Raw genomic sequence first — 26,906 nt, 5'->3', positions numbered from 1 at the left:
GCACTGTGTCATCACTGCTCATGTGTGCACTCTCCTCACCGGAACATGAGCTTCTTCAAGACAGTGCTCATCCTGAGTGTTTTCACTTCCTTCATCAAACCAGTAAACAGTGCTTTATATCATTCCTACTATAAACACCCAGTGCCGAGTGCTAGTCTAAAGGCTGAACTATGAACTTACCGACTTCTCATAAACAGCCCTGCGGCAGGTATTACCACCCCCAACCCCCAGCGCCGTGTTGTCCCAGGCTATTTAAGAATACTAGTAGAGCAGATATCTGAACTCGGACGATCTGGCTCGGAGACACCTTTCAACAACTCTGACTTTTGAACTGAAGAGGTGCCTACCATGTATTTCTTGAATGAATGAATAAATGAAGGGGAAAACCAAGGCCTTCAATAGAGGTCAAACCCAGTCTTAGAGAGAGCTACATTTTAAAGCAAATCAAAAGTTGATTTTATGGATTTTTTTCTCTCTTCAGCCCAAGCCATTAAAGACCCAGGGAAGAGGTCTTTGTAAGATTTCTGTTGTCTAGTGTTATGAACCGAATGTCCCCTCAAAATTCCTATGTGGAGACCCTAACCCCCAGTGTGGGCATATTTGAAGATGGGGTCTCTAAGGAACTAATTAAGGTTAAAGGAGGTCACATGGATGGGTCCCGGACCCAATACAGTTCATGTTCCCGTAAGAAGAGACATCAGCACCAGCCAACAAGGGAGACCTCACCAGAAACCAAATTTGCCGGCACCTTGAGAATGGACTTCCAGCCTGTAGAACTGTGAGAAATGACACTTCTGTTGCGTTAGCCACCCAGTCTGTGGTTTCTGTTATAGCAACTCAAGCAGACTAATACAACTCCTAATGGCTGAAGCTTAGGAAACAAATTTTCCTCCACTGATTTCAGAAACCAGCTGCTACAACCGTGTTCTCCCCGCCTTCGGCTGGATTTGAACTTCTTATGTTGTTTGCTTGTTTTGGTTTTTGACGAAATAAAATTTTAAGGCTCTATCTAATCCAGCCTTCTTTTTACCATAGGGAAGTCAACATTCAATTTTCTATTTTTTCCTTCAACATTTCCTACAACTATAGACTTCCTTACTTTTTTTATCAGCTTAGCTAGCTAGTTCTTGGCCTATGCAGAAATTCAATTTATATTCCTAAAAATATATATTACCAATATATTATTACTGATATCACTGCTGTCTACCTTATTTACTAATACTAGCACATTGTTTTTCCCAGTGGTATTTCATGTGAAAGCCGGTATTTCATTATGGAGGGAAACTTGAGCTTTCCAAGGGACTTTTGAGTTTCAGCTCTCTGTCCGGGGGTTTTAAAATAAAACAAAATTTTTTTTATTATAAAAATTTCCAAACAGACACAAGAGTAGAAAGAATATATTCAACACACAGATTGAACATTATCAAGATTTTTGCCACATTTGCTTAAGCGCTTCCTTTTCCTCTTCTTTTTTTCTTTGCTGACATATTTCAGAGCAAATCCCACAAACATCAGGTCCATTCAACAATACGTATCTCAATATGTATCACTTTAAAAAGGGAAACATTTTCTTTTACAATCACAACGCAGTTGTTCAATCTAGGAGAATTAACAATTCTTTTGTTTGCAGGCTTTTGGAGTGAAATAACTCATACAGAATTTTATACTATGAAAAACTTAGCACTGCCTTAGAATAGCAAAATTCTGTAGTCTCAAAACAGTTTTAAAATGAAATTTAATATGTTCTGAAATGCAAGATGCTGACACCATCCAACTAAAGCTGAGCTCAAGAATGCCTAAGACAAGTCTTAAAAAGACACAGTATCAAGACTTTAGTCACTGCATATTATTTTAATAAAAAACTATTTTACACAAATATACAGATCTCAAATTGTAACATCAAAATACAGAATGCAATAAAGAAGCTATGTGAGTTTTTCTCACTGAGACATGCTTTCTGTCACATTTTGACATTTGTGATTATTAAGACATGATGAACACAGGAAGTACAGCTTTTCCAACCTCATGATTATAGTGAATTCCTTTGCAAATGAATGAGGGCATAGTCATCAAAAAGGGAAGTTGACAAGTTAGGTGGCCCTGGCTACATTATATTAATGTGAGTAAGAGACACACTGAGAGCTTTAAGAAACAGTAGTCAAATGTTAGAAGTATGGGCACTACAGCTTTCGCAGACTTCTACTAATGACTATATCCTTGATATACATACATCCTTAAATACAAAACAGTTCAGTACGATTGCATCTATATTTGTTTCACAGGACAATTGGTTAATGTATTACTCTGATATATTTTTCAACTAGAATCATGTACAAAGAAATAATGAGAAATCCATTTTAAAAAACCTCTTTTTCCCCAAGGCAAATTACGTTTAAAAGTTAAGAGGCCTATGGAAAACCAAAGTGTGAGCAAAAAATATTGGCTACATGCCAATTTTTATTTGAGAGAAAGTCTTGCACAAATAATAGTTGTCTTACCTCGCAGCAACACAAAAACAAAACCCTAAAATTGATCCCACAGATCTAAATTAGTTGAACTGGAGTGACAAAGTCAAAGCCAGTCCTGTCATTTGTACATTAATTTGATAAAACAAATTGCACTGAAAACAAACAAATAAAATACCCCGCACGTGCTCCTGTGCAGAACTGGCGATTCCGTTCAGCACTCGCAGGAGGACAACTGTTACACGGCTCTTTTTTATGAAAGCAGTGTACCCAGAAACCCAACAGAACGTGTCACTCACGAAATTCCGTAAAAGCTGCAAGGCAGCCACTCGTTGATGGCACTTAAGGACAGTAGGAGATTGCACTGTTAATACCCACTGATGGGCTTTGTGCCAGTACTTTAAAACCACGCTTTTCATCGAGTACAGATAAAATGTTGAGGAAAGAAATACGATATTATATCATATCCCTGAACAAAGCAACCACCTTCCTATAAAGAAATCACTAAAGAGTTACTTTGTTGCTTTTTAATAAAGTCCTGTTTAGGCATCAGACTTTAAACTAAATGTTGATAGTGCCTAATTTCAACTCCCAAGTAAATGAAAACAGCTTATGTGTCGAGATGAATTCTCTTTGGCCGCAATGGATACCATTTCCTCTGGGGGCAGTCTTTAGTTTGTTTTCTTTTCAGCACCAGGTTACTAGTTTTCCTGGTAGAAGTCTCTGTTGGTGTGGTTTCTATTTGTGTTATAAAACTCTCAGATTTAACATCTGGCTTCCTGTCACAACTGGAAAAGACTTCTTGGTGGATTCTCTGGAGCTGGATAATAGGCTGCATCTTTAAAACTTGGGAAAATCCATCTCCTTGTTCAATTAACACAGGCAAGGACTTTGAAAAGCAAACAAAGCAACAGTCAACATTGACCTCGGTTTGAAACACAAACACACAGGGACGAACACAACACTACAGCATCTTCACTCTTCAGGTCAGGACATTTTCTAAGACCTAATTTTTGGGGTGGTGGATACTCAACTTCACCTTTAAGTATGAGTTTTAGGAATTTTAACTAAAAGCTAAGACTAAAAAGAATGCTCTATTCCTTCAAATGCCTGGTAGTAAAAGAAAACTTCAGCAAAGCAGGAGGTAACAGGATTTCAGAGCTAAGTATTTAATGTCTGAAATTCCACATTTAGGAAAGTATTTCAGAAATCTTAATCATCAAGAGCAACGATCAGCACATTTTTCTGTAAAGGGCCTTATAAATATTTTACGATCTCAGGGGCTTATAGTCCTGCCACAATTATTCAGTTCTTTCACTGTAATGTAAAGAAGTCACGGACAATAGACAAGTAAATGAATAGACATGGCTGTATCCCAATGAAGTTTTATTTCCAAAAAAGAAGCACTAGGCTGGTTTTTAGCCTGGCCCCCTAGTCTGTCAACTCTCAATTAGGAATACGCTATGAGAAAATCATGGAATCAATACAAACCATAAAAGAACATTATAACAATTTTAAGAACGGGGAGATCATGAAGGAGATTATGAATTTGCATGTACTAGAAATAAAATGTTTTCCTGATTATATAAAATAATGCCAAAAATATATACAATTTTGTAATAATAAAACTCCAATTTGATATGCTGTATAATACAGTGGCTAAGAGTATAGGCTCTGGAGCCAAACAACCGGGGTTTAAAGCCTGGCTGAGTCACTTGTCTGGGCAATCTAATCTGCCTCTCTGGGCCCCGGTTTCCTCGTCTGGAAAACAGGGTAGCAGCAGCACCCATCTCACAGGGCCACTGGAAGGACTGAATGAGGTAGCACATGTAAAGCAGTCAGATGGCACCTGGTCCACACTAAATGCTCACTAACTGCTGGCTGGTATTAGTGCCTGAAATTGCTTGTCAAACTGTTAACTCTCAGAACTCAAAAATATAGCCAACCTTAAAAGAAGCCAGGTATGATACCGGTACATAGAAGGTACCTAATAAATGGTAGTTATTCTGGATGTTACTGTTGCTTAATTAAAGATCTATTCATTTAATTCATTAAAGATCTATTTTTAAAACTACTAAGAATTCCTATTACAACAGACTAAAACACATGTGGTTGTTGAGAGCAAATACCCAGCTACACACTTTGTTCGTTTTATGTTTTGGCACGCAGCTGTTACCTTCATGGCTCGACTGATTTCCTCAGCCATTGCCTCTCCTCTGCACTTCAGGCTGTCCACACGGGAGGCTGCGAAGAAACCACCAAACAGTGTTTTAGGTTTTTCACCACCTAATAACAAGTCATCAAGGACACGCAGATGCATTCTAGTTAAACACCTGTCAGGACTGTCCACCTTAGCTCAATCTTTCTTAGCGCAGTTTGACATCTAGTAAAACAAATGTCCTATTAAATTTCACCGGGGATTTGAAAAGACTGAAAACACAGAATAGACAGTAGAGTGAAATCAGGAGTTATACGCCTAGGATGACAGACAGCAAGCGCTGTACTGAGCAGCTGCAACACCGTGCACCCCAGAAGGAAGCCTGCTTGTTCTGTGTATCACCTGCCACGACGACGCTGAACAACTGCAAACACTGTCCTCACATTTCAAAGTAAACACAGGCTAATATTTGATATCTGTGCTATTCTGAATTTTATGAAGCATATTTGGACTTAGAATTTGTAATCACACTACATCAAAAATATCTAAACGACCCCTGGCTGGTGTGGCTCAGTGGATTCGGCATCCGCCTGTGAACCTCTGGTTCGATTCCCAGTCAGGGCACGTGCCCGGGCTGCAGGCCAGGTCCCCAGTTGGGGACGTGCACGAGGCAACCAATCGATGTTGCTCTCACACATTACTGTTTCTTTCCCACTCTTTCTCTCTCCCTTTCTCTCTCTCTCAAAAAATTGATAAAATATTTTTTAAAATACCTAAATGAAATTTCTGGAAGAGATTGTCAGTAGTATTAATTTTTCTTTCCTTACTTCCTTGATGCTTTTCTAATTCCAAATACATTTTATTTTCTTCCAATCTCTTATAAAAATGTTCATGGCTACTTCATAACAGAACTGCATATTCAATGATAAAGGGATAAAAATCCTACTAAAACTCCAAGAGAAACTGGAAATGTGAAAAATCATACCATCATGAAACGGTCTATAAATTAGTTTTTAGAAAAGTAGTTATCATTAGAATTACTTAACATCTAAGCAAGTACATAATTACGTTAGGACTACTGCTTTATCAGCTTCAAGAGACTGGCAAGTAAGCCAAGAAAACAATTGCTTTCATAGCTGCTGTTTTTCTTTTTTGACTTTCTTTAGCTCAAAAGAGTGAGAACAGTTTTAGAAAAAAAGAAAATGCATAGAAAAAAGCCCCTGAGAGGAAGAAGGCCCTCGAAGGAGAAAGGCGAAGGAAACACGACGGCCTCGAGAAAAGGGTTCTGCACCACTTCTGTCACCAGAAACTCCTCTGGAAATTTGGTGAAGCCTATGGACCCCTTCTCAGAACATTTTTAATGAGGTATTTGTTTTTTAAATTGAGGTATAATTTACATACAGTGAAACGTGTATCTTAAACTTAACATTTAATCACCCTTAACAAACACACACACCCTTAACAACAGGACACGGACACTTCCATCGCTCCAGAGAGTCCTCTTGCTGCCCTTGCCCAGCCAACCTTGTCCACACGAAACGATGATTTGTATGATGACTTCTATCACTATACGCTATTAGTTTTGCTTACTCTAGGATGTCAGAATGTTTTAAAATAAAGTTTAAGAAACAGTTATTTAAAAATTGTATAGGTAAATATACATGTTCCTTTATTGACAATTTAAATAAGAGCATCGAGTGGCAGTTCTGCTGTTTACCGTAACATGAAAATAATGAGTATAAACAACACTGTGAGGTATCTGGAACAAGGGAAATTGAAAACATCTGCGGCTTCTAGTAGCAAAACAGTCACAGGTACGGCCAGCACTGCCACAGCTTCCTGCATTCACGATGGAAGGAAATGCTAACTTTCAGTTTGAGGTCAGTAAGAAAAACATGCAATTTTCTCCTATCCAAGCCCATAGTTGCCCTGTATTTTAAGAATTGTAATTATTGTACACATGAAAATTCAATGGGCATATTATTTGAAAATCAAACTAACATACTGTTTAAAAATAAGCTTCCTATGTTTCCCAACCACGCAGACTGGGCACGTGGATAGCAAGGTGGCAGTTCCACGTGTTTGTGCACGTGTGTGTGTGTGTGTGGGGGGGGGGTGAGCCCATCGAGCTGTGCACTGTGTGTTATACCCCAATGCGCACACACACGTACACACACAGACAGAGCAATGAATGGAATACCTTAAAACGTTTCCTCTAGAAAGTTGTCTTACTTTTATTATAGAACAAGGCAGTCACATTCTGCATTGTTATTGCGTGATTTACGAAACAATCTATCACCCAAGGTCTCCTAAATTTTTTATAAACACATGCTACTTAAAGAAACCTCTAGCAACCCACACTGATGGACAACAGTAGCTGTTCTCCATCTGCTGCACAAGCAATGACAATGTAAAAAGCGCCAGGGGTAGTTCAAGTTTGTGTGTAAAATGAATTGGGCCTCAGGCTTGGACAGTTACAAAGATATTTTCACACATGGACATCTGGTGGAACATTCTAAAGTTGTGCTGGACATTTAAGACATTCAGTGGTCCTGTCCTGTAACTACAAAATGTCAGGTGTAAACCCTGCCCCTTACTGTGGTAACCAACTTTTCAACTCCCACTTTTTCAAAAGGGCCACTAGAGGGCGGTACTGCCTCCAGTGAGAACCTGGGTGTTATTTATGTTTCAGAACTTCCTTGGGAACAAGAAGCTCATTCTCCTAACATTGGACTCCCTAGTGTTAAACACAATGCCTGGCATGTAGAGCAGGTGCTGCATAGGTATGCTAGACAAGGCTACGACAGAGGGTGCTGTGCAGGCACAAAGGAGGGTGAGGTCAATCCGACAGGAGGGCTGAAAGGAGAGCAGAAGTTTCACAGGTGTTAGAGGGAGCTGACTAAAAAGGACTGGGTGCTAGAGGCTGGAGGGGCGTGGGTGGGGAAGGGGCCAAGAGGTGGGGTGGTAGAGGAAGTGCTACACCAAAACAAGGGAATAAATCAAGAAAGAGGAAAACACAGGAACAGGAAACATGATTCAAAACAGAGGAGAAGCAAAGGAAATTCCCAGGGAGATGCGGACAGCAGCAGACAGGATACGCGCTGTGCCCCAGGCCCGGAGCGCGGCCAGTCCAGATTAGAGCTGGGGGACAAAAGGCTCCCAGGGGAGAGTCTCAGGAGAAAGGAAAAGGCTGCACACATGGGTGTGATGGATAACCTGAAGTGTTTACCACAGTGGAGGAATTTTACAGTCCTATTGAAGTGTTTGGGAAAGAATTACTACAGACACAACAGCAAACAAAGCGAACAGAAAGCGGGCAATGATCATATTCATACTGAATACTACTGGGAAATTTCCTGGCAAAGTGAGAGATGAAAAGTGAAGCTGATGAGTGCAGATTACTCTTCTGAGAGACTTGGTTATGAAAAGACAGAGAGAGTTCAGGGAAGAGAAACACAACGGCATGAACTTCCCTACTTGACTCTGACAGCCCATTCTTCCAGCAGCGTGAGCTGGCACTCATGCTGATCGATCTTATGTAATACCTTTAGCAACCCTGTGAGGCAAGCAGGTTTCATCAGCCTCCTTTTACAGATAAGGAAACACGCTGCGAGAGCTGAAAAATGTACCCAGAACTGAAGGGAATTGGAACCATACTTCCCAGAATCCCAGCACTTGCTCTTGTATGTTCTACAAGTAACTTTCCAAAATATCACTTTGCCAAAAATCATACTATATTCGTGAGTTAAAAATGGTCAAAAATTAGCTATCACATAATGAAAAGCTCTTGAAATAAAAATAGATTATGCCTAGTAAAGAATTAAAAATAGAACAATTCTATAGTTAAATCTATTTTATCTATTAATGTTATAGTACCTTTAAGTTAAGTGAGTTAAATTTCTTTCATTGAAAACTGAAAAGAATCAATAATTTTAGGAATAAGACCAAACACAAAGATTAAAAAAAAACATACAAAGGGGAGAAAACTAAGTATGTGACTATATTACATATAACTACATCATAAAAGCATTTCCAACATTAACATCTGCTTAGGAAATTTCAAAATATGTAAAGTTTTTACTATCTCTCTCAAGACTATTTTCGTAGCTAGTAAGAGCATGTGGGTACCCCGGCGCATGAACATGTGACTGAAGAATGTCTTGCATGCCGATGGCAGTCCTGCCGTGGAGGAGGGGAGGGGACTCCCTGCAGACCCATCCCCAATGGCTTTCCCTGCACAGCCTCAATGGGGACACCTTCACGGCACTGCTGTTCACCCTCTCCTCATAAACAAAGGTGTTTAGGGATCCAAACTATTCCCCCAAATCCTATTTAAACAACATGTAGTAGAACTAAGGTGCATCTGAAATGTGATTTTCCTAATATTTTTCACGATAAACGTGTAGCAGTTCAGCTACATTATAGGTTAGATAGGTCGTTAAAGGGAAGCCTAGAAACATACCCATTTATAATACCATTAGTACATGTTTTTCAGGGGAAATGCATTCCAAATTCCAAAGCTCGGATTAAATATGAATTCTGGAAACAGCTGTTTGTAAGTGGGTGGCTACCTGTAAAAGTGCTGGCAGTGGCTTAAGCACGCTGGCATTATTAGGCAAGAAGAGGAACTGACTCTTAAGTCCTCTGCTTGCAGGGTCAGCAAAAGGATTGGAAGTATCATCAAGTCTACTGCAGAGAAACTTAAAATAGCTCCTTGTATCACTACATGTTCAGTGAAGGACAGGGAAAAGGGAGTCTCTTCAATTAATTTCAAAGAATGTTTTTAAAAAGAAGATAATATGCAAGCAATTATTAGTTTTATTAACAGAATCACAAAAGATTGTGAAAACTCATCTTATTAGTAGACAGCTCATCAGAAGGTTGATGCAAGGATATTAAAAATAAAGTTTGCTCTTAAAAATGTGGAAGTTAGACACCCTTGAGGACACGGCCTTCCCTAGTCGCTGGCTTTGTAAAACACAGGGAAACGAAAAAGTGGAAATGAAAGATTGAGTAATCAACCTAGTTTTGCTTTCAGGTCACTGTACTGACTAAACTAGGACACATGAACTTCCAAAAGCCTGCACAAATTCAGGAATTCGCCAAAAAAGCATTAACGGAGAAGTTTCTTCCTATATCCAATGTATTTTACGGGCAGGAATGAGCAAGCACATGTAACACGGGATGCATGGCTTACACTGGTTTCTAAAGGAGCAGTTAAAGGCACAGTAAGAACCGTGAACTGTAAAGCAGCACACCCAGTAACGGTGAAACCAAACACTGAGCAGGGGAAGATAACCCCACACTTCAAATTAAACAGACCTGCTGAACACACCTGCTAGGCAGCAGGTACGTAACCCTCTGCATCCAACCCCCGTGCCCCTCACCAGCTCCCTCAGTACTGAAGAGCCGGCTCTCTCTAAGGCACCCAAGACTTTCAAACTCCTCGCTGTGTTTTCTGGCTGCAGCCAAGCCTCTAACCTTATCCTGTAATGCTCTTTCCCACTATTCCCTCCACTACAGCTTCAGCGGTTGTTTTGTTCCATAAATAAATGTTCAAGCCCATTCTTGACTTAGGAACCTTGTTCTAGCTTTTCTCTCTAATTGAAAAGCTCTTCCTCTTGTCACAAGATAAATTCCTTCTTGTTACTTCCTCAGAAAAGTGTTTCCCATACCTAAACACATCACCCTAGCACTGATGTTACTCATTTATTTTTAGATCTGTTCATCCTTTTCTGCTCCCACAAGAATGTACAACCCACAGGGCAAGGACCTTGTTGATGTTGACCACTGCTACGCCCTCCGCATTGGGAACAGTTCTGGTGTAGGTAGACATTCAACGAACATACTAAATGCGTGGATGCAGAACAGTTATCCAGCATTTATTGAGCAAGGTGCTACATGCTGGCTACATACAATGCAGACTCCAGTAAGAAAGCCAATGGACCTCTCAGTTTGGTGAGCGACCATAAACAAGGGAACACACAAGTACTTACACAGTGTAACAAAGGCTATTAAGGAAATAAACAAGTTATGATAGAGAACTGAGGAGAGGCTATTTTAATTAGGGTGGTTAGAGTGAAAAAGAAAGTACCTGACGTGAATTCAGAGAGGCAGGTGGGAGCCAGGTCATGGTAAAGGGATGCTAAAAAGTGTGAAGTCTATTATATATTTTAAAATGGGAAGATTTTAAAATTTTAAGAGAGGAATGAAAACTGATTTGTGTTTTTAAAAGTATTTTGGACTTTTAGTCAAGTTGATTTGGAAGTGCATAAACTCTCTACCTTTGTCCCAAACATTATCACAAAGCATATCCCAAATTATATACAAAATTAAAGTTTCTACAAACCAGAAAAGAAATGAGGAAGTATACTAAATCAATTAAGTCAAATATCACCCCCACACACACACATACATTAGGCTTAGTCCGTTTTATAGATGAATCTTATCCACTCTTCAAAAATCGAATAACCTCTATGCTTACAAACTGTTTAGGAGCATAGCATAACCTCAACAACAAAGTCGGAAAGGGACAGTATGCTTTAAAACGTCATCATTTTTGTGTGTGTGAGACTATAGATGCTAATATACAACAGGTAAATATACTAAAAACTGAATAGACAGTTTAGTTCAATAGTGTATGAAAGGAAAAATGCATTAATGAGAAACTGGGGTTTGCTCAAGAACGCCCAGATCACGACCAGAGAAGCCTGTCAGTGCTAGTTCACCACTCTCAGCGCTGCAGGCAGGGGGCCTGTGCTCTGGAGACACAAGGGGACTTTACGGATGACGGAAAACGTCCTGCATCTGAACTGTGGCGCTGGTTATGCTGTTACATACATTCCTCAAAACTCAAACTGTACACTTAAAATGGATGTATTGTATTACATATAAAGTATACCTCAATAAAATTGGTTAAACAAATATATGATCCCAGTTGATACAAGAGTATTCAATAAAATTAAACATTTTTTATAATTTAAAGATATTATGATCACTATTACCACTATCATTCAACATTATATTAGAGGTTCTAGCCAATGTAACAAGCCAAAAAATGTGTAAAGTTAGAAAAAGACAAATCCCATCATTACTTGCAAATGGTTTATCTACATCTAAGGGAATCTAACTGAAACTAGATAAACTGCCAGAGTTCAGCAAGTAAATTCAATGGTGTTCCAACCTACCTCTTCTCCAAACCCTAAAATGTTACCATTGATAACAGTTACAAAAAGGTAAGGTATCTAGGAACAAATAAAAAATGTGCAAAGTCTGTACAGAGAAGCCTACGAAACACTATTTTTTCTCACAACCATCTTCATCACATGCTTTAACACCCCCACCCGCACCACAGAAGGTCCACCACAGCCGCCCCTGCCTGCAGCACCGTTCCCAGTGCGGCAGGCAGGGAGCACGCCCACGGCCGTCTTCACTGCACCTGCTGACAACACACGGCTGAAGAACATTCTGAAGAACTCAAAATGAGACAGCATGTGTTCATAAACATTACAGCGCGTGGACAAAAGACGGACCGCTCCATAAACGATGCTCAGGCAACTGGCTACTGGTGTGGCAGAAATCAGATCCCGTCCTCACAGAAGGCTTAAAATTCCAGATAGATTCGAGATCTAAATATGATGTACATTAATACTATGGAATCACTGTGAATAAAGTTAAAAGCCAAGCCAAAACACAAGAGCATTTCTTTGCAGTGCTGGTAACCAAAGGATTAACATCTCGAATGTGTGCGTGTGTGTGTGTGCGCACGCGTGTGTGAGTGAGTGTACAACCTTTAGACATGAGCAAGGAAAGTTCAAACCACCCCACAGAAAAACGGACAAAGGCTGTAACTAGGCAATTCACAGAAGAAACTGTAGGGTCAAAAATCATGGAAGGATGCTCAACCTCACTTTAAATATATATATAATTGGGGGGACCCCCAAAGAAGCCCGGAATTTTAAAAAACTGTGTATTTATTCCTAAATGTTTAAACTTCAGTCACCTTCAAAGTACTCTCCATTTGACGCAGTGTATCTATTGAGACATTTTTCCCACCGCTCAACACAGTTACTGAACTCATCGGTTTTGATGCCTTTAGTGCTTCTGCTGTTTCTTGTTTCACCTCTCCCACATCAGCAAAATGTTTCCCTTTAGCACTTTTTTCATCCAGGGAAACCAAAGGGTCACTCAGGGCAAGATCGGGTGAATAGGCAGGGTGGGGCACAAAGGTCATGGGGCATTTTGGTCAAAAACTGCTGAACACTCAGTGCGGTGTGGGCAGGTGTGCTCGTACATCACCGATCATGAAATGGGCAAACACAGTGCGAGTCCAAACAAATTCTCTGAAGTCAGTGGGTGCACTGACAGACGGGTTCCTGGAAAGCTCACCTAGCTGGCGAAGCCTGGGCTCCAAAGGGCTTGCCCTCCAGAAGATAACTGTGTTTTGTGTTTTTTTGAGTTCCCCCTTCTGTGTATGAAATATAGCATACGTGTGCATATACATAGTTGTGAGTGGCATTCGTCTGAGTTAATAACGCTATTGTAATGATCATAACCTGCATATCTTTTTCCATATGAAAACTATAAACCTACTTTTGCCCACCCCTGTATGTACGTATGTATGTATGTATGTATGTACATGTGTATGTATGCATGTATGTATATGGATGGAGAAAGAAAGAGAAACAATTCAACGGCTGGCAAATGTGGTTAAGCAAAACTTTTAAACACTGCTGGTGGGATGTAAACCAATGCCACCACTTTGGAGGGAGAATAAAGCTCGTGTAATAAAGCTGAACAGAAACAAGTCCTATTACCTAGAAATTCTGCTTCCAGAAATCTACCCCAGGACATCTGTGGCATATTTACACTGTACAAGGAGGCAGGGATAAGAACAGTCATTATAATATTGGCTATAACAGCAAAAACAAAACAAAACAGAACACTAAAAACCCAGCAACAATCTCAGCACCCGCCAGTAGAGGACTGGATCGATGGTGGTATGTTCACACCCCTGAGTACGACTGTCCTAGCTAAATGAATGGAGAGCTGTGTGTGTATACATTGTTGAGGGGAAACATAAGTTGCAGAATGGTATGATCAGTATGGTACAATTTATATAAAACTTAAAAACAGATGCCATGCACTGTTTATGGATACACATCTATGAAGTTAAAGCACCAGAGCAAGAATAGGAAGGATTCACTCAGCCCAAGGATAGTGGTTACTTCTGAAGAGGGAGTGGAATAGGATGGTGGAGGGCTACAAAGAAGTTTCAACTATAACCATACCTTTTAGTTTCCAACAAGGTCTGAAGCAAGTTTGGCAAAATGTGAATAGCCCTTGTCAAGTGTGAGTAGTAAGTACAAAGATGCGACTATGCTGTACTGCATTATTTGCTATATGTCTGGAATATTTCCAAAACAAATGTTTAAATCAACTGTGCCTAATGGCCAGGCAATGGAATGGAAGAGAGCGAGAGCAAAACAGGAAGACCTTCTAGAAAGCATGTTTAGAAATCCACTTAAGAGTAACGGTGACCTAGACTACAGGTGATAATAATGAGATGAAGTACAATAAGATTTTATTTCAAGGGGATGATTTATAGAATTTATTGATAGGCTGGATATAAGAAGCATAGGACAAAAAAACTCAAGGTTGACTTCTGGCTAAAGCAGTATGTACATAAGGGTGCCATTTTATCAGATGGAGAAGACTGGGAAAGGAACTAGCTAGAGGGCATGAAAGAATCCTGTTTTATGTTCATCTCTTATTTCTTCCACTCAGACATAAGCTCTTTATGGGGAGAATCTGCTTTACCTCCATATCTCCTAAAGTTCCTAAATAACTATGCCAAATCAATACTACATACACTGCCTATGCATAGTTGGCCCTCCCCATCCACAGGTTCTACATCCATGGATTCAACCAAACGTGGACAAAAATGTTACATTGCTGCTGGCATGTACGACGCAGTTAGGCCTGTGATGGCTGCATGTGTACTGAACATGTATGGATGTTTTTCCTTGTCACTACTCCCTAAACAGTATAGTATAACTATTTACATTGTATTGGGTATGATAAGTAATTTAGAGATGATTTACAGTCCATAGGAGGATGTAGATAGATTATATGCAATACTATGCTATTTTATATAAGAGACTTAAGCATCTATGGATTTTGATAGCTGTGGGGGTCCTGGAACCAATCCCCCCGCACAGATACCGAGGCAGGACTGTTTTGGTTTGGAAACCAGACAACCTTCTTTAAAAGTGTGCTTTCAAAAACATTGATATCATTCAACAGTCTAATAGCAAAAAGAAACTTTCAAGAAGATCAGTAAGTTTTCTCAGGCAGCTCCTTTAGATTTTTAGGTTCCATATCGATTTACGCTTTCTACATTCCTCCTAAGCCATTCCAATTAATTTCATGTGACTTTACCAGTTAGATGCATCACAAGCTACGCAGTATTATAAACACATCATTGTAAATGGGATAAAATGTATACGAGTTGTTATTACACAGCATTTCTCTACTAGCTACTACTTACATGTTTTAGTTACAGTCTATAGAGCCCCTTATGTGATTCATAACACAACCTCAAGAAAGTAGGCAGGACGTCTCTGTAATATGTAGTGATACAGCTGGTATTCATACCTAAAGCATCAGGCTCCATATCTAGAATTTGTCATAAAGAAACTAATGCTTGAAATGACTTGTCCAAGGATATACAGCAATAAAACTGCAAGCTAATTTTGCTGGGCTTAAAGAGCTAATTTGGTTCTGAGCTTACCAACATTATGAAAATGCATGACAAAATCTCTTCAAAATTTGTCCAAAAGATAGATTCTGATTATTCCTTTGCTTACCCGGCAGTCAGAATTGTATTATACAGAGGTTTTTCTAATACTACATACCTGGAATGGTAATAATAAAATCACGCAGACCTTCAATGAATTATTTAAGTAAATTTGTTTTTCTTCCAAAATAAAAAGGTTAAGGTTCTTTAGATGAGAATTAGCTGTATCTAGACATCATAATATCTGAGTATATTATGATACAAGTTTCAATTCTTATTTTTATGTTATTCAGAGCTAAAACAAGTACGTTTCACCCACTGCACTTTGGCAACTGTCCCTTTTTAGTGAACCATGACAATTACGCATTACGTCCTAAGTCAATTTTTATTTCAAACACAGTGAATGCCGTGATTTTAAGCAATTTCTGTCTGAGTATCTGTCTACTTGCACCTCCCCCTCTCAGTGTATTCCATTAGCCTAGGAGAGCTGGAGAGGGCAGGGGGCCTGTTAGGAAGCAGCTCAGAATGCAATGAAAGTAAGGTACTCAAAGCCATGCATATAAAATGCCCCTTACACACAAACCAAGGTCCTAACTGTTTTTCTAATACTCAAAAACAGTACTTTAGAGTGCCAAGCAAATTCTAAAAGGTTTCTTAGGAAAACTGTTACAATTTTTTAAATGTGAGAATGGAGCCATTTAAAAATATATTATGATCCACGTTTTTAGCAATGCCAATTCTGTTTCTGGATTTAAATAACTTTGTATCAATTTGATTTCTTTTTAGACGACATATCTAAATGGAAACAGTATTGAGTTCAAAGGCATAACAAGTGTGTATATTTCTTCTGAAGTTCAACTTTATATTTTTGGTGGATTTTATTTTCTAAAGGATAAAAACTCAGTGGAGATTGTCACACTGGGGCGTGACATCAGGCGTACTTCAACAGTGTAACTTTGACTGTAATGCAAAGAATGGATCGTATGACAGCAGTCAGATGGGAGGGTACTGTAAAAGGAGTTAGAGATCGGAAAGGTGTTATAAAAGTCTAGATCAGGAGAAAGCTTTACAAAAGTCCAGATTCCCAGGTCCTACTCCTAGAGATTCTGAGTCAGCAGGTTTTCATAAACCTTAGTGAGGAGTTAAACATGGATGACTGGCAGTGAGTTAAAGCATTAAAAAGAAGATACCCATGATGCTGACACCTTTAAAAGAGTATCAGGAACTCAGAAAAGTTACAAGTTGATGCTTCATTTTTATCACAAATGAACAGACTCACCTGGATCGGGGTCAGATTTTAGGTCCAATGGGTACACAACAGGGTGGTACTGCTTCTAAACAATACAAATTAAAACAGATTTAATTTCACTACTTAATGCCTCATATACGCATTTTCCTCAGCTAATGTAAGCAAATATACTATTGGTTAGTAGTACCATTCTTTAGCAAAAAAATTAAATCCTGCAATCTGTAGGGAATGGAGGGGAAAAGAAGAAAAGATCAGTCAACTCTAAGTCTGAATTATAACTTTTATAGTATTGCCACCTACTGCATACACTAAGAAACTGCACCATAGAGAAATTTAAGGGGAAAAGTAATCAAGCAAAAATTAAAGGCGTAGAGACTAAATTTTGTGTTTCAAGTACTAGTCTCCAAATTATGAATTGTTTTTCAAAAGTCCATTTTAATAAAAGTGTTTGGAACTCAGACTCCTACTCCCACAGAAACTCTTTAAAAGTGGCCACCACCTCATCAGCACAGCCATGCCTACATACCCCATGGCGCACGGGCCTCTGGCGGCAGAACTGTGGGAACAGGACCCACAGCTCGGGCAAAAGGGAAGAGGAAAATGTTCCTCCTTACTCTTGCCCAAAGCTAGCAAGAGCCAAAACGGTTTTTTAAAAAAGCTGTCTCCGGTACCTTCACCCCACCCATTCTGCACCACTTTTTAACCTTCCACAGCAGCACCTCACCTAGGACCGCCAACTATCTTTATTTTATGCAATACTGATTACTAGGTTTTCTTCAGGGAGAAAGGGGTCGCTAACAGAGAAGGAGACACTAAAATGTAAACACATGTTGAATGTTTTTTCTAAGACAACTTTAAAAAAGGGGTTGAGAAATTAGGAAGGTATTTCTTTGAAGATTGCTACAGAAGAAAAAAAGGAAAAATTCTGCTTATATTTTTCTCATCAAATGACTAAAATATCTTAGATAAAGTACCTGCCTTTACTATCTAAAACGATTCCCAAAAGGAAGGCAATCAAAAGATTGATTGATTGCTATGTAAAGCATGCTCACTTGAAAAACTAAGGGCAAATAGTATATCACAATATTAAACAACGAGTATTTCTCACTGCCGAGGCAAAGCTGCTCCCAGCAAAGCTACCCTCACCTCATCATGATTTTGGGAGCTGAACAAATAACACACAATTCTTAAAGCAAATATCAGTATTATGAACAGGTACTCAATCTTCATCACCAATTTAACTAAAGCATCTTCCAAAATATATAATCATATACAAATAATGTGCCAAACACAAATGACAAATAGAAAGAAAAGCCTTAAAGATACATTTCTTTTTCCTTCCTGGTCTCAGAATTACAAAGTCATTGTCAGTCTTCCATCTTCAAATTCTACATTAGTATCAGTTGTGTTCACAACTCAGTGTGGGCATGCCCCTTCCTTTTTAGCTCAGGCCTTGGCACAGCAGCTGTTTCCTTCATAGAGATATTTCTGCTGGTACCTCACCAACAAGGACATCCAGTATCTCCGTGGTTACCTCCACCTGCCCCCTGAGATCATGCCTGCCACCTGCACTACAGCAGGCCTGAGACTCTGAAGGTCTGGAGGGTCAGGGCCCTGCAGGACACACAGGAGGGGACTCGGACAGAGACACCTACAGACAGTGCGCAGGGTGCCAACCAGAGGCGGAGTCTAGGTCAGCGGCCGAATTCTGGTGTAAGAGGAGGATCTGGTGGTGGGCATGGTCAACCACCTCAGTAAAGTTGGAAGGGTTATTTTGTGTTGAATAAACTTGTGGTCAGAATATAAAACAGAAACATGAGAAAATAACAACAACAAAAACCTAGTGTGATTTAGAACAGGAAAAAGTCTTACAAGAGACAAACAATATTAATGAGGCAGGAAAGATAAAATGAAATAACATTTATCTCTATATGGATCGCATACTTTAATTTTTTATTGTAGTAAAACAGACATAACATAAAATTCACTATTTTAAAGATAAATCGTCTTACCAGAATTTCTTGTTTTGCTTTTATAATTTTTATGACACATTCAAGGATCTTTCTGGGATACTGCTTACGTTTTGTGGCTAAATCTACTATGATTTCATCAAACTGATCTTCAAGTTCTTTGATATCGGAATCTATTTCAAGAGAAAAAAATCAAGAAATTCCTTAAAACACATTGTTTTTATTACATATGAAAATATAATGTAAATAAGCCTAACTTTGAAAAGCACAAAATAATTAAGACAAATACAGCAAGCTAATGGATGGCTCCACTCTAGTGATTGATTCATTTACACATTTAATAATTAATTACTGAGCGCCTACAGGAAGCCAGGCCGAAATCAGAGAAATGCAAAGATGAACTTAAGTCATCCCTGCTCTCTGAGAGCTCACAGTTCTCAGAGCAAGCAGCAGACAGGTAACTGCAGAGCAACTTGACAAATTCAAGAGGTGTGTGAGCAAAATGCTGCCAGGACACAGAACACTGGAACTCTAACTCTGCCTGTGGAATTTAAGACTAAAGAGGAAGTAACGTTTGGGCTGGGACTTGGAATGTAAGTATAAATCCATTCCATTAAAAGAGGTAAGAAATAAATAATAGGGATAAGCATTTCAGGCAGAGGAAACAGTATTTGTAAGATCATAGTCTTTGGAAACCAAAAAAGTTCTAAATGGCTGCAGGATAAAGTATAAGGAAAGAAGGATGATAAAAGCACTAGACTGTAAAGAGCATTTAATGTCAGGGGTGCTAAGAAGTTTTTATTTTTATTTCTGTATGTGCTTAAACAAAACTGTGATATAAGAGTAAATAGAGTAGCTAGATCTGCAATAGGCAAAACTGGATAAATGGCAGAAAAAAGTAAAAGATATAGTGACTTTATTTAGCTAAAACCATTTTATTGGTTGATTTCCTATGTTTTTAAATAGAGATTTTCAAACTTTGGCTGAATGAATCTAGGGAACTTGTCAAAAGAGCAGAAATTTTGATTCAGTAGGTAGGTCTCTGGAATAAGGTCCAGATATTAAGCACCCCAGATAAAATGAATACAGGTGATATGTCAACATTATTCTGAAAATAATTTTAAGGAGTAATAAATATTAAATAGTTAAATGCTAAAGAGCTAGGTCATCAGCTTCACTGGTCTGAAAGCATGCATGTGTTCTGTGTCACAGTCTGTGCTAGGAAGCTTCTTTAGGGAGAAGTACGATACATATTTTTTTTGAAACATTTTGAGACATTGTTGACATATATCTGCATTTACTTACATACTGAGTAAATATAATTGAGGTACACTGGGTATGGCCTTTTATTCATGTAACGAATATTAAGTTGAACTAAATTACTTCTTTTGAAGAATATTATGAAAGTCATTTCTTACTTTGAAAAGTCATTCAGCCCTCCCTAAATTTTAATTTGTCCATTTGAAAAGTTCAATCACTAACCTGAAAGGAATAATCTACCATTTCGCGATCAGTTAAAAAAAAAAAAAAATCAAGTCTCTCAGCTAAAACTTCTATGTGAGGAAAATGGTTCCTTAGCGCCACCTACAGCCACAGAAGTGAAACGTGTAAACAATTGGAGCAGGGAAGACTCAGTCACTAGTCTAACAAATATTTAGTGGGTGCCTATTTTGTGTCAAGATACAAGTTGAAACCCAGTGATGAGGAAAACAAACATAGTTCCTGCTCTCAAGGAGTTTACACTGTAATTCTTAAATGTGTCTGGTCAATCCTCCTGAAATTCAGGGCATTCAGAGAAGCTAAGGGGCAGGCAGGAAGTTGGTTTCACTAATGTGTATATTCATATGTTCACTCATTTGTTCATTTATACAATGATCTCAGTGAACAAAATAAACAAAAACCTCTGTCCTTGTGAAGCTTACTTACTGCTTCTGAGTATCAGAACCAGGTACAAATCCTTTAATTCCACCTGCTGGACATCTCTTGCAGCTTTTTCTTCCTCTCCTCTCCTGCTGTCTTAGGGCAGGTCTTCATCATCTTTTGCTGTATTGTTGCAGTAACCTCCCTAAGGCCAGACTGCCTTGAATTTCTCCCTTCTCCAATCCATCCCCACACAGGGCCAGCAGTGAGCTTTCCAAAGCACAACTTTTCCATGTAAGTTCTACTTTAAAAACCTTCACTGGTTCCCCACTACCTACAAGGTAAAGTACAAATTCCTTAGCCAATCCTACAGGGCTCTCTGTGATCCGGCCTTAACTTTCTGGCCATATCTGCCATTAGTTCTCCCAATTCATTTCTGACATGTTCCAAACGTAGCATTCCTTTGTGTCTTTGCACATGGGGTTTTCTTTACTTTAAATGTCCTTCCTACCTCCTTTCTGTCCAGCACATTCTTATTTATTACATGCATTTAATTTAACAACCGTTAGGTCTAATCGCACTTCCCAAAGAGTATTGTTGATTCCTTGTGCATTTCTTTCTATTAATGATGAGTTCCTAAATGGTAAGGGCAACGTCTCTGCACCTATTTCCCAGCATCTGGCATAGTGTCTGGCATTTATCAAGTGCCCATGAAAAAAGGCAGAAGTATTATAACTATTTTCCCTCAGTTATAAGGGGAAAGGGGGACAAAGAGTATACATGCTCCAACCTGTCAGGGAATCATTTGTTAATCTATAAATTGATGAATCATGTTGCTAAAGGGAGTCTGTACCAAACGATAAAGCAACTCCAAAGTGACTTCAGAAGAAAAAGTCAGATAAAGACACAGTAAAGGCTGTGTAGCTTGAAAATACTGCTAGGCCTTGACTGTGTCACCAAAAGGTTGCATGTTCAATCCCCAGTCAGGGCACATAAAGGAATCAACCAATGAATGTATAAATAAGTGGAACAACAAATCAATGTTTCTCTCTCTCTCTCTCTCTCTCAACAAATTAAAAAGAAAATACTCCTAGGTGGTTTGACATACTCCCTCTCCTCTAATAATCAATCTGATAATATTTGAGAAATCCAATGTTACTGTTTTTAATGTTTTAATATGTAAACCAGAAAACACAGCTTGGTACCTCTGAAGAGATAACTACTATACAGGTGTGTGCAAAAGTAGGTTTACAGTTGTATGTGAAACAGAGTTTATTCTAGTATTATTACTTATTAATTATTAAATTACTTTGCACACCCCTGTAATAATCCCAAGGATTAAGACAGTGAAGTCTTCTGGGTAAAGTATTACCTTAATATTAAGAAGAAAAATTATAACTTTAGAGGGCTATATGGTGGGCTTGGATCAGCTCGAGAGTATAACTAAATAATCAGAACAGTTAACAGTGGTATCAAGCTACGCTAGTCAGATCTCCGCAGTATCAGTATGGGGACAGGTGAGATACTCTGGCCCTCTTGTCAGGGCAGACCTTCTCCTGGCACTGCTGAAGAATTCTGCTTCTCCCCCACACTGATCATTATTTTTCTATTAAATTTTTCCCTTCTACGCTGAATATCTTTCTACTAAAACTTTGGCCCTGGCCAGGTAATGTCCAGATACACCAAGGTTGCAAGTTCAATCCCCGGTCAGGGCACATACAAGAATCAACCAATCAAATGCATAAGTAAGTGGAACAATGTACAGAAGGCAACCGATCAATGTTTCTCTCTCACAAAGATGTTTCTCTCTCTACCCACCACACATCCTCTCTAAAATCAATAACTGTATCCTTGGGTGATGATTAAAAAAGATTTAACCAATAAAGGCATAAATATATGCAACAACAAATCAGTGTTTCTCTCTTTCCCTCTCCCCCCCTCCTCTGTCTAAAATCAATAAATTAAAAAAAAACCTTTGATTTCTTTAGATATGTCAATAACATTAGTTAGGGTACAGTCAAGTCTGCTTTGTACCAGGAAAGCATTGTTTTTTTTTTTTTAAGGATGTTTCTCAAAATACTGACCTCTCATCCTTGACGTGGCACTCTCATGGTTTAAGTTCACGTCCCTAAGGTTCTTCACTATCTACTTTAAGGATCGCTTATAAAAACACAACTTGATTCACAAACTATTGATCACAGTAATTCACTGGGCCTGTTTCTTCATCTGGGGAGAGTTCCATAGAATTTTCCAATGAACGAATGACCTGGGTACTTTTGAAGATTCATCAGACGCAAATCTCGGTGAGGATGCCAGACAGAAAATATAAAGGATCAGGTACCCACTCTGTTGTTTACCTCAGGCTACAACTTCAGTAGTCTTCTAGACTAGTTTTCTCCTCCCCCATCCAATAAAATATTTTTTAAAGAGAAGTAACACTGAGCATGGAGATTAAAAATTAGCATTTGACATAAAATTAGCTATAAGAATAAGCCAGAAATTAATGACAAGAAAAAAGTTGCATCACTTACCTCTGAAACAATCATCTGAAGCATCCTGCCATGCTTGCCCGTTAATGCTGACATTCTCTTGTACAGCTGACTCAAAAGTCTGCAATACATTCACAATAGTCAAGTCACTAAAAATAACTTCCAACACTGAATTTAAATATTTTGGCAAAATAATTTTGGATCTGTGATAGGGGATACAAAAAAGTAGTAGACTGGCCTATTAGTATACTTATTTTCAAAGAAAATTCCATTTCAGTTGATTCTACCAACACTTTTGCTCTGATAGCCATTATAATTTGACCCCAAATTTTAGAATATTCTTGTAAACAAAAGCATGTACTTTTCAAATGAAATAAAACATGAAAGCTAACACCACACCAAGACACATCATTAAAATGGCAAAGGTTAAAGATAGAGAGAATCCTAAGAGCAACAACAGAAAAATAGTTACTTACAAGGGAGCCCCCACAAAACTGTCAGCTGATTTCTCAACAGAACATTTCAGGCCAGAAGGAACTGGCACGAAATACCCAGAGATGTAAAGCAAGGACCTACAACCAAGACTACTTTCCCAGCAAGGCTATCATTTAAAATTGAGGGAACAATAAAGAGCTTCCCAGGTAAGAAAAAGCTAAAGGAGCTGGAATTACCACCAAACCAGTACTACAAGAAGCGTTAAAGGGAAGAAGAAGGGGAAAAAAGGAAAGAAGAAAAAAATAAGCAAAGGGATACAGTTAACCCTGCAGAGGTCGCAGTCGAAAAAATTAGTGTAGGTTGCCCATATCCAAGAGATACATTCATCACTATTATGCTGAAATGTGGAAAAATATTAAAAACACTGCAAATTTGTATTTATTATATTTATATAATAAAGTACATGATTTTTAATTTATTTTCAGTTACAATCTAGAAATTAGCAGAGAATTATAAAAACATAATTTTCTTTTCAAATAACAAAAATATGGATATTGCTAAAAAACACTACCAAAAAATGTCTTTAACATTAATTAATCAGACTCTTCAGTGATTGGCTTGCAAAATGTGTGTACCTGTCACTGCAAACAATACTGCTGTGCTCGAGGCATGAATACTTTTCACAACACTTGCAAAAATATTTTGATAAGCAACTCAAATCGCTGAAGTAGCTGCAGCAGCATTTGCTGAAGTCCAACATCATTTGTATTATTGAATGAATATATTTTTCCAGCCATTTTCAATGGTAAATGGGGAAAAAAAAAGCACTGACTTCCAAGTTCATGGAAAATAAACAACTATACCAACAATGACTTCGGAGTTCGAAGTATCTCTCAGGTACAATTTACTATCAAATATCACCTACCCTTACGAAACACGTGTTATAACCACACTGGCGGCTTAAACATTATGGCTTAATATTAGTCACATACAAATGCGCAGCTAGTCATGACCTTGAACCTATACACTTGATTTATGTAACAATATTTAAGAAAAGAGTTTGTATCTCTCAGATCAGCTGCAACCTCTGCAGGGCTAAAAGAACAAAATGACAATACATCACTTTTAGTGATTAACTTAACTGCTCCAATCAAAAGACACACGTAGCTGAATAAGAAAACAAGACCCACTTAACCCACTTATATGCTATCTACAAGACACCCACCTCAGAATGAAAGATACACACAGACGGAAAGGGATGGAGCCCTGGCCAGGTAGCTCAGTTGGTTAGTGTTGTTCCAATATGCTGAGGTTGTGGGTTTGATCCCCAGTCAGGACACATACAGGAAGAGGAATAGGACAGGGAAATTCAAAGACTTTGCTTTATGCTATTCTTCTCAATGAGGATGTATTTGTAAATTAAAAATAAGCATAAATCAAATAATGTGTAATTATGAAATAAATTATATATTTTACACTTTAAAATCTTTATAAAGTAATAATATATTGATTTTAGCCCCGACTGGTGTGGCTCAGTGGGCTGGGTGTCGTCCTGCAAACCAAAGAACACATGCCTGGGCTGCAGGCTAGGTCTCCGACTGTGGGAGGTGAGAGGCAACTGACAGGCATTTCTCTCCTTCTCCTCTAAAAATTAATGAATAAAATCTTAAAAAAAAAAAAATATTTACTTTATATACAGACTTTCAAGGATTATCTGAGAATACAAATTATCTTTGTAGTATTGGCACAACTGTACCAATACTGTTTTTTTTGTAAAGTCTATTACTATATTATGTGGTTTTAGATAGAGATACATCAACATAATTAAAGCCTGTGACTTTTATTTGTTCTCTTATTTAAAATAAACACAAGTCAATTCCCTTGCAGTTTACCTTAGCACTTCCTAGAAAGGGGTAAACTCTTAAGATCAATACACAATAAAACAACCTTCTCCAAAAAATTTACTAAGAATGTCTGTATTCTTCCCTTGCTTGCAAGGAGGAAATAAGAGCCACTGGATCCAAAACTGGAAAACAGAAGCACAACTCAGGGAGTGTTTTCTCATTCTTCCTCCACTTAACCTTTTTTTAAATCCTCCGCAGATTGATTTTAGAGACAGAGGAAGGGAAAGAGAGAACTGCCGACATCAGAGAGAAACATTGATCAGTTGCGTCCTGTTGCACCAGACCTGGGATTGAACCCTCCATCTAGGTTTGTGCCCTGAGATTGAACGCACAACGGTGCTGATGTACGAAGGATGCTTACACCACCTGAGCCATGCCACCAGAGCTTAATCTTTACTTTTATTGTTTGCATTGTGCTCATTCACACTCACAGGTATGCTGCATTGTAAGATTTTTTAAAAAACTTTCTACACATAAATTGTGTGCTTCCTTATGACAGGCACTAATCCCTCAATTTGTTGTAGCTCCCCCCACACCCCTAAAAAAAAACCCTATCTTCTTCAAGGCTTTGCGAGATATTTTTTTAGAGGAAGGACAATGTGTTATAAAGTCCAGTGTATGGAGAAGTTTATAATTAAGACAGCTTCCTTATCTACTTCAGACTTGTTTTCACCCTCTTTACAAGATATTCTAAAACAGGCCAACGGAGAAACCAAACGCTAGCCTGGTGACCCACTCACTGACTTCAGGATTTTTTCCTGGAGAACTCACGGCGTCTCTCTACTCCAACGGGGGAGCCACTCACTAGCCACTGAGACTACTGAGACCTTTAAAACGTGGCTAGTCCGATGTCCGAAAGAACATGAGCTGTATATTTCAGACACCAGATTTGAAAAGGTTAGTCCGAACAAAGGAATGGAAAATATCTCGTTCGTTTTTCTGTTATCACAAACTAAAACGAAACCTTGGGCTAGAGGGTCAAATAAAAAATTATTAAAATTAATTTCACCTTTTTTTTGTCCTTTCAAGTTATATACATAGCTCGCCTTGTATTTTTCTACTGGGCAGCGTTGGTCTAAGTAATTAATAATTCCCAGCGAACACTGTATCTGTTGCGTTCCCTCGAGTTTTTCTGGCTGCTTTACGCGAGCATGGAGCACCGTAAACCTCGCTAAAACCTGGGGCAGGCCCTTGAGCTCTGAGACCCTGGGTAAGGAAGGTGACAAGCGGGTACTACTGGGGCCCTACCCACTGCGCATCTCGCAGCGCAGGCTCCCGAATCTTGTCTGGCAGCGAATCCCCGAGCTGTTGCAGGAAGGGGCCGCACAGTTCCACCAGCTCCATCACGGCACGCTTCGAGGTGCAGCGCACACGGAAGTCCTGACGGGTGGTGGCGGGGACCGAGGTCCGGTCTTCTGCCCCGGCTACTCTCTCCACATCCCCCAGAGGCGAAAGGACCTCCAACTCTGGAGTCCCCGCCATTTTCCAGTTTGAACTGTGGGCGGGAATTCTGGGAGCGGAAGCGAGTTCCACGGTAGGAAAGTGTCCGCGTGCAGTCGGAAACTCAGTCCGCCGCCG

At 39.0% G+C, this 26,906-nt stretch overlaps 1 protein-coding gene across 1 annotated transcript; it reads right to left on the bottom strand.

The window, feature by feature from the left end:
* Window positions 1-1,404: 1,404 nt before the first annotated feature.
* On the bottom strand, window positions 1,405-26,818 carry NSL1 (NSL1 component of MIS12 kinetochore complex). The gene is made up of 6 exons (XM_045838589.1): window positions 26,577-26,818; window positions 23,032-23,110; window positions 18,683-18,813; window positions 16,701-16,755; window positions 4,642-4,709; window positions 1,405-3,354 (listed from the first exon to the last, which is right to left on the bottom strand). The coding sequence occupies exons 1-6, from the start codon at window positions 26,808-26,810 to the stop codon at window positions 3,076-3,078; spliced, it is 846 nt and encodes a 281-aa protein (XP_045694545.1). The 5' UTR covers window positions 26,811-26,818; the 3' UTR covers window positions 1,405-3,075.
* Between the last annotated feature and the right edge of the window lie 88 nt (window positions 26,819-26,906).

Source organism: Phyllostomus hastatus, unplaced genomic scaffold, assembly GCF_019186645.2.
Source record: "Phyllostomus hastatus isolate PE091 unplaced genomic scaffold, TTU_PhHast_1.1 phas_contig_283, whole genome shotgun sequence".
In the NCBI taxonomy this organism is placed as follows: Eukaryota; Metazoa; Chordata; class Mammalia; order Chiroptera; family Phyllostomidae; genus Phyllostomus; species Phyllostomus hastatus.
Note: the sequence above shows the minus strand (reverse complement) of the source record. Positions and strands in the feature narration are given on the sequence as shown.

What these genes read in the sequence shown, in the direction of transcription:
- NSL1 (XM_045838589.1), bottom strand. Translation starts at nt 26,810, where the DNA reads ATGGCGGGGACTCCAGAGTTGGAGGTCCTTTCGCCTCTGGGGGATGTG. An exon ending in AAAATCTGACCCCGATCCAG is followed by an intron (nt 4,710 to 16,700) that starts GTGAGTCTGTTC and finishes GTTTCTTCGCAG; the next exon opens with CCTCCCGTGTGGACAGCCTG. An exon ending in AAATCAGTCGAGCCATGAAG is followed by an intron (nt 3,355 to 4,641) that starts GTAACAGCTGCG and finishes TGCTTTTCAAAG; the next exon opens with TCCTTGCCTGTGTTAATTGA.